The sequence below is a fragment of the Poecilia reticulata genome, linkage group LG6 (genome assembly GCF_000633615.1).
Source record: "Poecilia reticulata strain Guanapo linkage group LG6, Guppy_female_1.0+MT, whole genome shotgun sequence".
In the NCBI taxonomy this organism is placed as follows: Eukaryota; Metazoa; Chordata; class Actinopteri; order Cyprinodontiformes; family Poeciliidae; genus Poecilia; species Poecilia reticulata.
The window spans coordinates 4,602,681-4,615,529 of record NC_024336.1 but is presented as its reverse complement, the minus strand read 5'-3'; the positions used below and the strand labels follow the sequence as shown (position 1 = coordinate 4,615,529).

Below are 12,849 nucleotides of genomic sequence, written 5' to 3'. Positions count from 1 at the left end.
GGATATTTTTCACCAGTGTGATGTTGGACAGGATGTCATCTTAGCTTTATGACCACAGCCTTCCTGCACAGACAGCAGCACTGATAGTTTACTGATATTGCTGGATTAGACATCGCCACAGTAAGAAATGATATTTCATCCTAAGTGCTAGTTGTGAAGCTGATTTTCAGATGATGAAAAAATAAAAAATGTATATTGCAAAATGTAAGTTACAGACCAATGTTAGGTCTGTGTAAGCTGTCCCTTAAACTGCATGAAGTTTGCATGTTCTCTCGGTGGGTTCTGTTGATACTCCAACTTCCTCCCAAAGTCCAAAAACATGACAGTCTCTATACATTCTCCTGGGTTGCATCTACTTGCTGATCAAGAAGAGTTATAATGTAAAGATTAGTATCTTTTCCTAGAATGTAATTTTTCGTACATCAAACTTGAGACTAAAAGTGAAGTTTGAATTTCATTTCATTTTAAGCAATACTGTGTTTTCTTAATAAAAGCACATTGAACTGCCTTGTTGCTGAAAATGTGCTATATAAATAAAATTGCCTTACATAAAAGAAAAGAAATTGAATTGTTTTTACTAGCATTAATTACTCCTACATATATTTATTTTGATACCCTAAGTTGCTACTACAGAGCGGGACAATTTTTTATTTGATTACTCTATTATTTGTGAGAATAACTGACAGACTACTAACGTACTAAAATAATGGTTTACAACAACCTTAGGATACAGTTTTAGAACCCAGCCTTACTTAAGCTTCTCCCCAGCACCAATTTGCTCTCTCTGGTGTTTTCCTTGCTCTTAATGATGTTGGTTCATTCATTCAGTTGATCTATTATTTGAATCCTAGCAGAATATTTCAAAGTTTGTAGTTATAGTGTGACCAGTGACGTGCGGTGAGGTTCATAGCTGGYGAGGCACCGACTTAATTATAATCAGATTTGCAAATCTAGGCCCCCTGCATGTTATTGTTTACATAAGGAAATTCTGCGCATGCGTACAATGCTGGAGGGCAAAAAGACTATTCTTTAACATGTGATGCTTAGCCGTCGCAGAATAATTCCATTATCTCAATCAAACTTAATGTAGATATTATTAATTTTGTGCTCTTAACAGCAAAGGGAGAAACCGTTAAAGTACAACTCAAAACCACGTCTTTCTCGCTCTCTGTATCAGCACAGCTTCTGTATGGCTAGATCGCTGTTACAGTCTCTTACTCTGCAGTTGTGGAGTCACAATGTCTGGGATCATGAGCGCCCCCAGCGATGAGGCACGAGAACGGCCTGCCTCACCTCGAATCTGTTCTCTGCCGTTTCTGATCGCTCCTTAGCACACGAAACACGTTACATACACAGTTGGTGACAATAAAAACACAGTACATTAAATACATAAGCTAAATTATGGAAATCTGTTCGTACATTAAATGTTTTTAACCATTTTATTGGCGACGTACAGACAGGAGGAGCATGCTCTCATAGAATGGCAGCCAGTGCAGTTAGTGAGAGGTTGCGCAATCCCAGGTGAGGCTCAGTTCACTGCTGCCTCACCGGCTTCSCTTCTAACCATTTGAATGGGAAAATGCAAAAATTCAGTGATTTTAAAGAAAAATAACATCAGATTTGGTTAAATTAAATGAAAAATAGGTACTTTATAGTACAAACCACATGGTAAAAATATCTTTATAAATGATTTTATTATTATATATTATTTTCCCATGATGACAGGTGAGGCTCTGCCTCACCTGCGTCCCCTGACCGCACGTCACTGAGTGTGACAAAAGTTTGAAAATTGTAAAGGGAATAAATACTTCTCTAAATGTTTGGATTATTTCCCTAAATAATTCAAACTAAAACAGTGAAATGAGTAAATAAGCATCAGTATATGCCTCGTGTTCCTGTTCAGAGATATGAGAGAGAAACAGATTTTCTGTGGTCTGGAGGGAAACCTCTTGGTCTCTTTAAGGTCTCTGTTTTTGCGCTTGTTAAGGGACCTTWTTCTGAAATGAAGCCACCATTTAATCACAGGTCAGTCAAAAAAAATGATGCTGGGATCATCAACATGAAACAAATAAAGATCTGACTATACGGACCTGCTTGTCTCCATTCTGTCTCTAAGAGTGATCCTGAAGGATGAGGAACAGCATGGTTGCCGTTCACAGCCAGTAGTGAAGCTCTGACAGAGCAGCAGCTGTGTGCCAACTCACTGGAATGCTATCCCATATTAATTACACACTAATTACTGACGTGTAATTACTTGTTCCACTCGTAGCAATACAGTGTTTCTCTGTCTGTTACATTCCTGACTGTGTAGTTACCCTAAACACACAAACATGGAGGCAGGATGTGAACCACACAACTGAAGTCTCACAAACAATAGCAGGGAATGTCAGGGGCTGTTAGCTACTCCCAGCTAGCCGAAGCTTTTCTCTTAGACTGGAGTTCGCCTCTCCTGCCCTTTGGCCATTAAATTTGTATTTCTCTCTACCATGTTACTGAGTCAGCAGAAACACACACACACGCACACACGCGTACGCACAAACACACACAGTCAATGCCCTCCACTCCCATCTGTCCCATTCCATCTTTAGTTTCTCACTTTCCCAGAGTAATAAACCCATCAAGTTCCATCTCTGACCTCCTCCTTTGGATGGTCTGGTCTCTCCTTTCCATATTTTCCATTTTACCTCCATTTAACATCACCGTTAGCTCGGCTGTCGATCTGCTCTCTGTAACTTAACCTTTAGTAAGAATGGGAGAAGTTTTTAACTTTATGTTCCTTCACATTCCACTACAGCACAGTCAAAGTACACACACACACACCCTGCTGAGAGCCAACAAAAGGCAGGAATCCAGAGAAAAAAAGTTCACTCCAATTTCTCTCCCTCCTCCCAGTCTTTTTTCCCCCTCAGCTCCCTCCACCCCCGCCTCCATCCAGACAGAGCTGAGGTATAACAGGTCCTGCTCAAATCCTCAAATGCTAAACCAATAACAAGCAAACATCAAGGAAAGAAAAATAACCCTTAGGAAGTAGTGATTTTCCACACACATACACACACTCACCAAATAGTTCATTTTATCCCTGGAGCAGTGACCTAAATGGTGTAATTCCAGGACAGGACTTTCTCAGTCCCTGGGAGACACTTAGATCCTGAAGGAAGATCCTCAAGTTCCCCCCGAAAACCCCTTCAGCTTTACCCTTCCTCCCTCCTTCCTCCTTTTTCCTCTCCGAAGCTCCTTCAGTTTGGTTCTGTCTTCTTTTCAGTACTCAAGCAGATCCCGATGCATCCTGCTACTTCCTGATCTCACACAACAAGAATGAGAGTGCTGCGTGGCCCATCTACCAGCCCCCTGCTGCCCCTTCCTTCCCCTGATCACTTGTACCTCTGCGGGAGAAAAAAAGGGAGGAGAGAGGAACCCGACACGTCACTTCCTCTCAGATCCTGGTATCCGCGGTCTACCCTGGTCATTTGAGCTCTTATCATGCAAATGGCTTTGCCCTCCCAATGTCCCCACTGCTCCTTCTCTTTCTCCCCCTGGCTGTGAAAGGCTGTCAGTGCACTGTAGACGTACTGCACAGCAAACACAGCAAACACATCACATCATTTTATCAGCCTGAGGCCTGATAAAAATCAACTGGATGTAAAAGCACAACAAACGGAAATCTGCTGCAGAAAACTTAGAGAAACCAGCATTTCCCATATTCCTGGAGATCTCAGAGGTGAAAAGCAGAACTGGTCTGAGCTCCTGACCTGTTATATAAAAAAAACACAATATATTTCTCTACATATTTTATTGATTTGCATAAAGTGCCTCGTGAAAAAATCACAATGCTTGACTTTCTTTGCATTTTGTTATGTTAGAAACTTATTCTAACTCAAACTGACAATCTTTAAAAACAAGAGAAACACAGAATAGATCACAATGCCTAACAAAAAATTTCAGGTCGAGGTGTAAACCTATAAAAAAAAAGTAATTCAACAAAATAAATAGGTAGCTAGTTTATAGCACTCTAAAGTCTTGAGCCTCTGAAAACATGGCTGTCTTGTTTTTTTTTTTTTTAACTTATTTTTTATTGAACATTTCTTCGAAGAGATACAGAGGAGAGGTATCAAAGCATTTACATTCATATACAAATGTTCGTCATCAATGTCCATATTTAACTGGTTACAAAAGTGGCATCATCCTTACATCTGTAGTCGCTCTTTTAACAATAAACTGATCCTCCTGCAATCTTAGTCTATGTTTGATCTTCTCCATCACAAAGATCTTTTCCACAATGCCCAGCCACCGCTCCACCGTCAGTTTTTCCTGTTTGTACCATAGTTTTGTGATGGGTTTTTTTGTTGCTGAGAGCAATATTTTTAACAGATATTCATCATCCTTTTCAATTACGTTGTGTGTGAGACAGCCCAGGTAGAGTGTTTTACATGATCTGGGTATTCCATATTCTAATATGTTTTTTAAGTTAAGACATACATTATGCCAGTATGTGGTTAACTTTTGACAGGACCAGAATATGTGTGTGTGACCTGCATCAGTCTGGCCACAGTCTCCAGCATGACTGGTCCTGATCTTTGGGGTTATGAAAAATCTAACCATATTTTTCCAATTAAATTCCCTCAACACACAGGAGCATGTGGCTGTGCACTGCGTTTTACAGATTTTAAACCATTCTTCCTCGCTTATATGTTCCTTCAGTTCCTCTTCCCATTTTTCTTTAATATATATAGTAGATGTCTTCCTGTCTGCCATCAGTCCCTGGTACAGTGCTGAAATAACTCAAAACGTTATTTCCCTCATAGGTCTTGTGAAACATCTCAATTACTTTACTTATGTTGGTTTTTATCTCTTTCTCATAGTAATCTTTTATCTGCAAATATCTATACTGGTCTTCGTCCTCCAGTCCAAATCTTATCTTTAAATTATTAAAACTCAGCAGTCTGCCCTTTTCAACCAATTTACACATTGCTGTAATACCTTTATCTGCCCACTGTTTGAAACTTTTATCATAAATTCCTGGTTTGAACCTTGAGTCCCAAGCAAACCAGCTCAAACTCCTTGTTTCCTTCTCCAATTTATAATTATCAATTACTGTGTTCCATATTTTATGTAGTCTTAGTTATTGAATCTAGCTTATTTCTTAGTTTACCTAAAATTATTTAGTGTGTTATTAAATTTCTAGCTTCTGTGTCTTTCCTACCTATTTCCAGATTCTTCCATTTTGAAACATACTCATCATTGCACCAACCTATTAAAGGCCTAATTTGTGCAGCCCAGAAATATTCTTTTAGTGCTGGTAAACCCAGACCTCCTCTGCCTTTTGGGAGCTGAAGTGTTTATATCTGACCCTAGGTTTCTTCCCATTCCATATAAACCTTGATATCCATCTGTCCCATTCTACAAATTGCTTTTGCGGGATAATCAGTGGCAGGGACTGAAACAGGTATAGCAGTCGTGGTAGAATATCTCCACTCTAGAACTGAGACAAATGACAAATGTCCATCCATCGCCCCAAGTCCTTCTTAATATTGTGGCTTATTTTTTAAATAATTTGCATTATAGAGTTTGTCAATTGTTTTAGTTATGTTTACCCCCAAATATGGGCTGCACAGTGGCGCAGTTGGTAGAGCTGTTGCCTTGCAGCAAGAAGGTTCTAGGTTCGATTCCCGGCCYCGGTCTTTCTGCGTGGAGTTTGCATGTTCTCCCTGTGCATGTGTGGGTTTTCTCCGGGTACTCCAGTTTCCTCCCACAGTCCACATGTCCATGACTGTCAGGTTAATTGGGCTGTCTAAATTGTCCCTAGGTGTGAGTGTGTGCATGGTTGTTTGTCCTGTGTGTCTCTGTGTTGACTGGCGACCTGTCCAGGGTGTACCCTGCCTCTTGCCTGGAACGTTAGCTGGAGATAGGCACCAGCAACCCTCCTATACCCACCAAGGGACAAGGGTGTCAAGAAAATGGATGGATGTTTACCACCAAATATATTATGTTTTTCATTCCACTTAAGTTTGTAGATATCCCTCAAACTTAAGTGGAGGGATGGTTGTTGACCCGCTGGACCAACAACCATCTCTCTCACCAACAACCACAACACCAAATTATGACACTTCCTGTCTAATCATCTGAGCTAGTGGCTCTATAAACAATGCAAAGAGACTCGGTGAGAGGCAGCATCCCTGCCTCGTTCCTCTTTCCAAAGTAAATCTTCCTGACAGATTGCCATTTATTTTAATCCTTGCAGTTGACTCCCGATAAATTGATTTAATACAATTTTTAAATGTCTCAATAAATCCAAATCTTTCTAAAACCTTATACAAAAAGTTMCAATTGACACTGTCAAAGGCTTTTTCCGCWTCTATACTTATCAGGACTGCACCATGCCCTCTACTTTGCAGATGATCCATAATATGAAGAGTTCTTGTTATGTTGTCTTGTGTTTCTTTCTTTAATAAAACCAGTCTGATCCTCATCAATTAAATCCCACATTAAATTTTCCATTCTTTTAGCTATGATGGAGGAAAAAAGTTTATAGTCTACATTTAAGACCGATATTGGTCGATAGTTGTGGCAGTATTCTTGGTGTTAAAAGTCCGTCTGTTCGTTTAGCACTACATTGGCTAATGTAGTGCTAAACATGGTGCATCTGTTCGTTTTTTGTAGTTCGAATGTCACGAAGATGAGCAAGTTATTTCTGTGCTTCTGACCAGCTCGGTGGCATAAAAAAATCCATCCACGGATAGCATCCACCATTAATCCTTCTTTAATCCCGTGTGTAAGAGACCTGTGTGCGTTTTTTATTATGCAAGTAGACATTTTTCTGACCGATATTTGGTTTAATGTCAGTTATTAGCTCACGAGGTGAAATTGGCCTCGTGTTTCTCTGGCTACCGATAATGCAAGCTGTTACTTGTAATAACTCAAGTTCTATGCTATCCTTTTGCCAGATATATTACCATTGTAGAAGCATATGAGGAAATTTGCCTTTAATTCATATTTTCTGACGGTTTTTGTCATTTGTATGTTTATTGCATTTTACCGATAATCCATGTGTGGTGTAATTGTGCCCTCTATTGGATTTCTGTGTCACTTCAGGCCATTTTCATCCTGCATGTATGTGTAGCCGCTTTGCCCACATGGCTATTAATATGCACCTTTATTGTTTCTTCTGTTTCAGATAACCACACACATACACACACATGCACATACACACCTACATATACAAAACCAAATATAACCACATCGTTCCTATCGCCACCTCATCTGTACCATCCCATGTACCTGCTATTATTCCATCAATAAACCTTCTAGGCTGCACCGGTGGAGTTGGCCTATTCCTTCTGACTGAGGAAGATTCAATTGATGAGAATTCTGAAATTAGCGCAAGTTAGACGAACAGTCTTCTACACTTGGTCTTTGCCTTCCTTTGGAATTACGGAAATAATAGCTTCCTTCCAAGAAGGAGGTATCTTGCCAGTCCTGAGACTATAGTTAAATGAGTCATGTAATAGGGGTGTTAATTCTTCTTTAAAGGTTTTATAAAAAGAAGCTCATAGTCCCTCTGACCCTGGTGATTTTCCTGTTTTAGTCCTGCCAAGTGCCTTTGTTATCTCTACCAATGTAATTTGAGAAGTCAGTGTTGCATTTTGTTTTGTGCCTACTGCTGGTAAGTTCAATTTATCCAAAACGTTTYTTATCTCCTCTTCCCCTGCCGAAGGCGGTTGTGCATATAAATTTGTTTAGTATTGCTCAAATATTCTTTGTATTTMTTCTTGTTCATATAAAATTGTATTAGTTAGTGGATCTCTTATTTTATGTATGCTACCTAATGTTTGTTGTTTCTTAATGCGCCTAGCCAAATTTTTTGTAGCTTTAGGCTGTCCTTCATATTACTTTTGTTAAGCAATTCTGGCCTTCTTTTCAACCTCCTCCCATAAACTCAGATCCACACTATAAAAAAAACCGGCCTCAATTTACGGTAAAAAACTGGCATGTAATTTTACCATATAAAGACGGTAAAATACTGGCAACCAAAACTGCCATTTTTTTTACCGTATTTTAGAAATACAGTAAAATTGTGGCAACCAAAACTGCCAGTTTTTTACCGTATTTTGGAAATGCACTATTTTACCGTATTTTTAAAATACGGTAAAATTCTGGCAACCAAAACTGCCAGTTAACCGTATTTTGGAAATGCAGTATTTTACCGTATTTTTAAAATACGGTAAAATTCTGGCAACCAAAACTGCCAGTATTTTACCGGATTTTTAAAATGCAGTATTTTACCGTTTTTTAAGAATACGGTCAAATTCTGGCAACCAAAACTGCCAGTATTTTACCGTATTTTGGAAATGCAGTATTTTACAGGATTTTTAAAATACGGTCAAATTCTGGCAACCAAAGCTGCCAGTATTTTACCGTATTTCCCAAATACGGTAAAATACMGTATTTCCTAAAATATGTTAAATAAAAAATAAAAATGTGGTTTTGCTGTAGTAAATACGRTCATACTGCCTGAGGCATAATACCGTATCTACATAAGTGAAAAACACGGCCAGACTGTATGATATATGGACATTTTATTGTAAAAAAAMCCCCAAAAAACCTAAAAAAGTAATATGGTCACTGTTCTTACCAGAATTTTACCATAAAAATTATAGTACAACACACAAGGAAGTGTAACTTGCCAGCATTTCTATACAGAAAGTTATAAAGAAAAAAAATTCAAATTAAACAAAAATACAGATTACGAGTCCTCCACTTAAAGAAACAATTTCTATTTAAAAATTTAGTTAAAAAAAACAACAACTCTATTTTCTGTCCAATTTCCTCACGGTATTACTGAGATCTGGAAAACAAAACAAACAACAACAAAAAACAGCATGTGTCCACAGAAGAGATAACTTATTATCCACGTATTTTCTATGGTAGTATAATGCTTTGAATATTACGGTCAGTAACTGTTGGTATTTTACCATTTTTTACCATAGATTTACGGATTTTTTTTGCAGTGTACTTTCGACTTAGTGTAACTCCATGTATTTTCTACGGTAACAAAATGTTTTGGATATTACGGTCAGTAGCAATTTTCTAACGTAAATGTACTGACTTTTTTTGCAGTTTCGACTTACGGTAGTTCCATGTAGCTTCTACGGTAAAGAAATGTTTTTGGATATGATGGTCAAAAACTGTTGGCCTTTTACAGTTTGTTACCGTAAATTACCGTAATCTTTGCAGTTTCGACTTACGGTAGTTCCATGTAATTTCTACGGTAATGAAATGTTTTTGGATATGACGGACAAAAACTGTTGGTCTTTTACCGTTTTTTACCGTAAATTTACTGACTTTTTTTGCAGTGCATTTCTTTCCTGGTTTCTTTAATCAGATTAAATGTCTGGGTTATTAGTTTTTATGTTGCTGTTCCAAGTCCCTTAGCTTCCTTATTTGCTTGTTGTATGTTTCTAATCTAGCTTTTTTCATAAATGCTGTGTAAGAAATAATTTTTCCCGTATTACAGCCTACATTGCATCCCATAGTATTAATGTATCTACTTCACCATTATCATTTTCCTCTCTATATTGGATTATCTCCTCTTTTACTTCACCAATTAGACCCTTGTTGTTTAATATTCCTTCATTTAGTCTCCACAAAGTACTTTTCTTTCTGCTGTTCAGGTGAATCTTAAGATAAACTGTGCTATGATCGGAGACATCTGATACTCCTATCCTACATTCTTTCACTCTGTGTAGTTCTCTCATTCATTAGCATACAATCAATTCTGGAATAAACACCATGTGGTTTTGAATGGAGAGTACAATCCTGATCTAAGGGGTGAAATTCTCTCCACACATCTAGAATTGACATTTCTGATATCATGGTGTTCATATACTTACTGATTTGGTTTTTACTCTTATTTTTTTACTTGTAGTATCAATCCTATAATTTAACACGACATTAAAGTCCCGCTACATATCAATATTCCATCTGCTTCCAAATTAATGAATCAAATATTTTCTTAAGTATCTTGTCACTTTCTGGAGGGGCATATACATTGAGTAGTGTAATTAACTGATTTTTCAATTTGCCCTTTATCATTAGGTATCTTCCTTCTTTATCCCCAATTTCCTTCAGCATTTCGAACTTTACATTATTTGAAATCAATGTCATAACTCCTCATTTATGCCTTTGTCCAAATGAGCAGGAAAATGAATTTCTATACTCTCATTTTTTTTTTTTACTTTTCATGTTCATTTTCAATAGGTGTGTTTCCTGCAAGAGAATAACTTGTACTTTTTCTTTTCTAAATTTATTTAAGACCTTATCTCTATTATTTAGATATTATTTAGTCCATTAACATTAAGTGACACCACAGTTATATCATTAGACATTATTTGTATATCTTGATTTGATTCTCACCTTTTCCACTGAACAACAAGCTATGAACAAGAACTAAACTAACAAAATATCTAAACTCCCGACTAAAACTGAGCCCCATTCCCAAGAGGCCCTGTGCCCCTGCTGAAAAGGGAGGGGGGTAAGCTTTTATGAACACCCCCCCCCACACACACACACACACACACACACACACACTTCTCCCCAGTGGTTTTGGGTAGACCTACTGTATGTTAAGTCTTCCCGACCTGCTAGGTAAGACCAACAGTCCCATGTTTGGTGGTTCTACTTGTCGATACTTGACCAAACTTTAGAGTACACTTGTTTCTTCAATCCCCCCTTGTATTAAAAGGGAGGCGGGATGAGGGATTATAACAAAGCGTCTGCCCTACTAAACGTCTGCAAATTTATTAAACTTTTAACTTGAAAGCAGGCGATGTTTGAACCTTCTTTAGTGAACCATTTATGCCACCGTTACCTTCGCGTCCTCAATGTCCTCATCTTTGGAACTCCTGCAGCCGTTCCCTCGCTCGGCTCCCCGCGTTCTGACCAGGGTTTGTAGCGGGGGTCCTGCCGTCAGTCTTCTGCTTCTTCCCGGAGCGTTGCCAAGGCAGAGCCGTCTGGATCCTCTCCTCGGATGAAGGTCCGGTGCCGTTCTTGCTCTCTAGCTCCAGCCCTCGTCCCCTCATGTCTATTGCAGCTTCACCCGCGTTGTTGTAAATCTTGGCACCAACCGACCAGTGAATCCGTATTTTTGTCACTGGCGTCTGGAAGCGGATCTTTCGGTCTTTCAGAGCCTTTTTAATCCCGGAATAGGATTTGCGTTTTTCTATTACCTCGGTGGTAATAGAAAAAAAATATCCGCCTCCCCTCGACTTGGATTTTCTTTTTCCATGCTTTTGTCGGAATTTCATCTTTGGTTTTGTATTTAAGAAATTGACCACTATGGACCTGGGATTTGCGCCCGGTGGTGGTTTCTTTCTAAGGCTTTTATGAGCCCGCWGGATCTGCAGCTCGGTTCCGTCCGGTAGGGCTAGCTCACGGTGCAGTAGCCTCTCCACCATTTCTCGAACTGATTCGTCGTCTTGTTCGGCCACGTTATAAATTCTCATATTACAGCGCCTGTCGTGTCCTTCCACGTCAGTTAGCTTTTCTCATAATTTTCTTTTGTTTTAAGAGACTCCGAATGGCGTCCTTCGCTTCCGTGCTCCACTCTTCCAACTCTGCTATACGGCCCTGCGCCTCAGTGATGTCCTCTTGTCGTTTCTGTATTTCCGCATCGTTCTGTGCCACTTTTCTCTTCATTTCTTCTTTAAAACCCATAAATTATCGCTTCACCTCTTCTTTGAATTTGTCTTTGAATTTTACGCAGGGGTGAAAGTAGGGGGGTACGGTAGGGTACTGCGTACCCCTAAAAGATTTAGCGGGGGTACGCAGTACCTGCAAGAGAGAGGAGCGGTTGTCTGCTGTAAAGAATCAGTGGGTTCACTGCAGCAGTGAGAGCACCCACTAACCAGCCGTGACTGATTAGTTTTTCAAGAACAATCTAAAACACAACTTAATCAGTTAATAAATAACCCAGATAGCACAGAATGATTGAAACAACATTGAATCAATGTCAACCAGAAACATTGAATCAACGTTGAACACCATTGAAAGTGGTCGGTGACTTATATGTTGAATCAACATTAGGGTTTCAACCATAACTGACATTTTATCAATGTTGAGTCAACCATCATTTGTATGTCAATTTACATGCATATTTGTGTTGATATTSCATTGAATCAGTTAGGAATCAACATTGATTCAACCTTCATCTGAATGTGGTTCTGCACACATTTTTATTTTACATTGAATCAATGTTGATTCAACACTMATTTGACTGTGGATCTGCATGCATATTTCTGTTGATTTTACATTGAATCAGTTACAAGTCAATGTTGATTCAACCATCATCTGAACTTGGATCTGCACATTTCTGTTGATTCTACATTGAATTAGTCAGGAATCAATGTTGNTCAATGTTGATTCAACCATCATCTGAACTTGGATCTGCACATTTCTGTTGATTCTACATTGAATTAGTCAGGAATCAATGTTGATTCAACACTCATCTGAACGTGGATCTGCATGCATATTTCTGTTGATTTTTCATTGAATCAGTTGGGAATCAACATTGATTCAACCTTCATGTGGATCTACATGCAGATTTGGGTTGATTTCATTTTGAATAAAAGCTAAGGATTTATGCACGTTTTTAGGTCTGATAGGTCTACATGACATACCACTAAAGGTTTCTTCACTGGTGTTAAACACTATATTATTGGCAGATAATAGGTAAACTGTGTGCAAAAGTTTAAAAATAACATAGGTTTGATATAACATTTTATTTAAGAAAAGAGGGACAGATCTTTAAACATATTTGACTCCTTTTTGACTGTCAGAATAACAGTCTATTGTCCA

At 38.6% G+C, this 12,849-nt stretch overlaps 1 protein-coding gene across 3 annotated transcripts in view; it reads right to left on the bottom strand.

Annotated features, from left to right (window-relative positions):
• Positions 1 to 12,849, bottom strand: part of bcar1 (BCAR1 scaffold protein, Cas family member) — a 98,644-nt gene that overhangs the window by 55,311 nt on the left and 30,484 nt on the right. Inside the window, exon 1 of one of the 3 annotated variants that reach the window (XM_008410911.1) lies at positions 3,061 to 3,394. The exons of the other annotated variants lie outside the window; for them this stretch is intronic. Within the exon in view, the coding sequence (XP_008409133.1) occupies positions 3,061 to 3,072 (12 nt within the window). The 5' untranslated portion in view covers positions 3,073 to 3,394. Of the gene's footprint in view, positions 1 to 3,060; positions 3,395 to 12,849 lie in introns of those variants that run through there. 3 annotated transcript variants of the gene reach the window in all.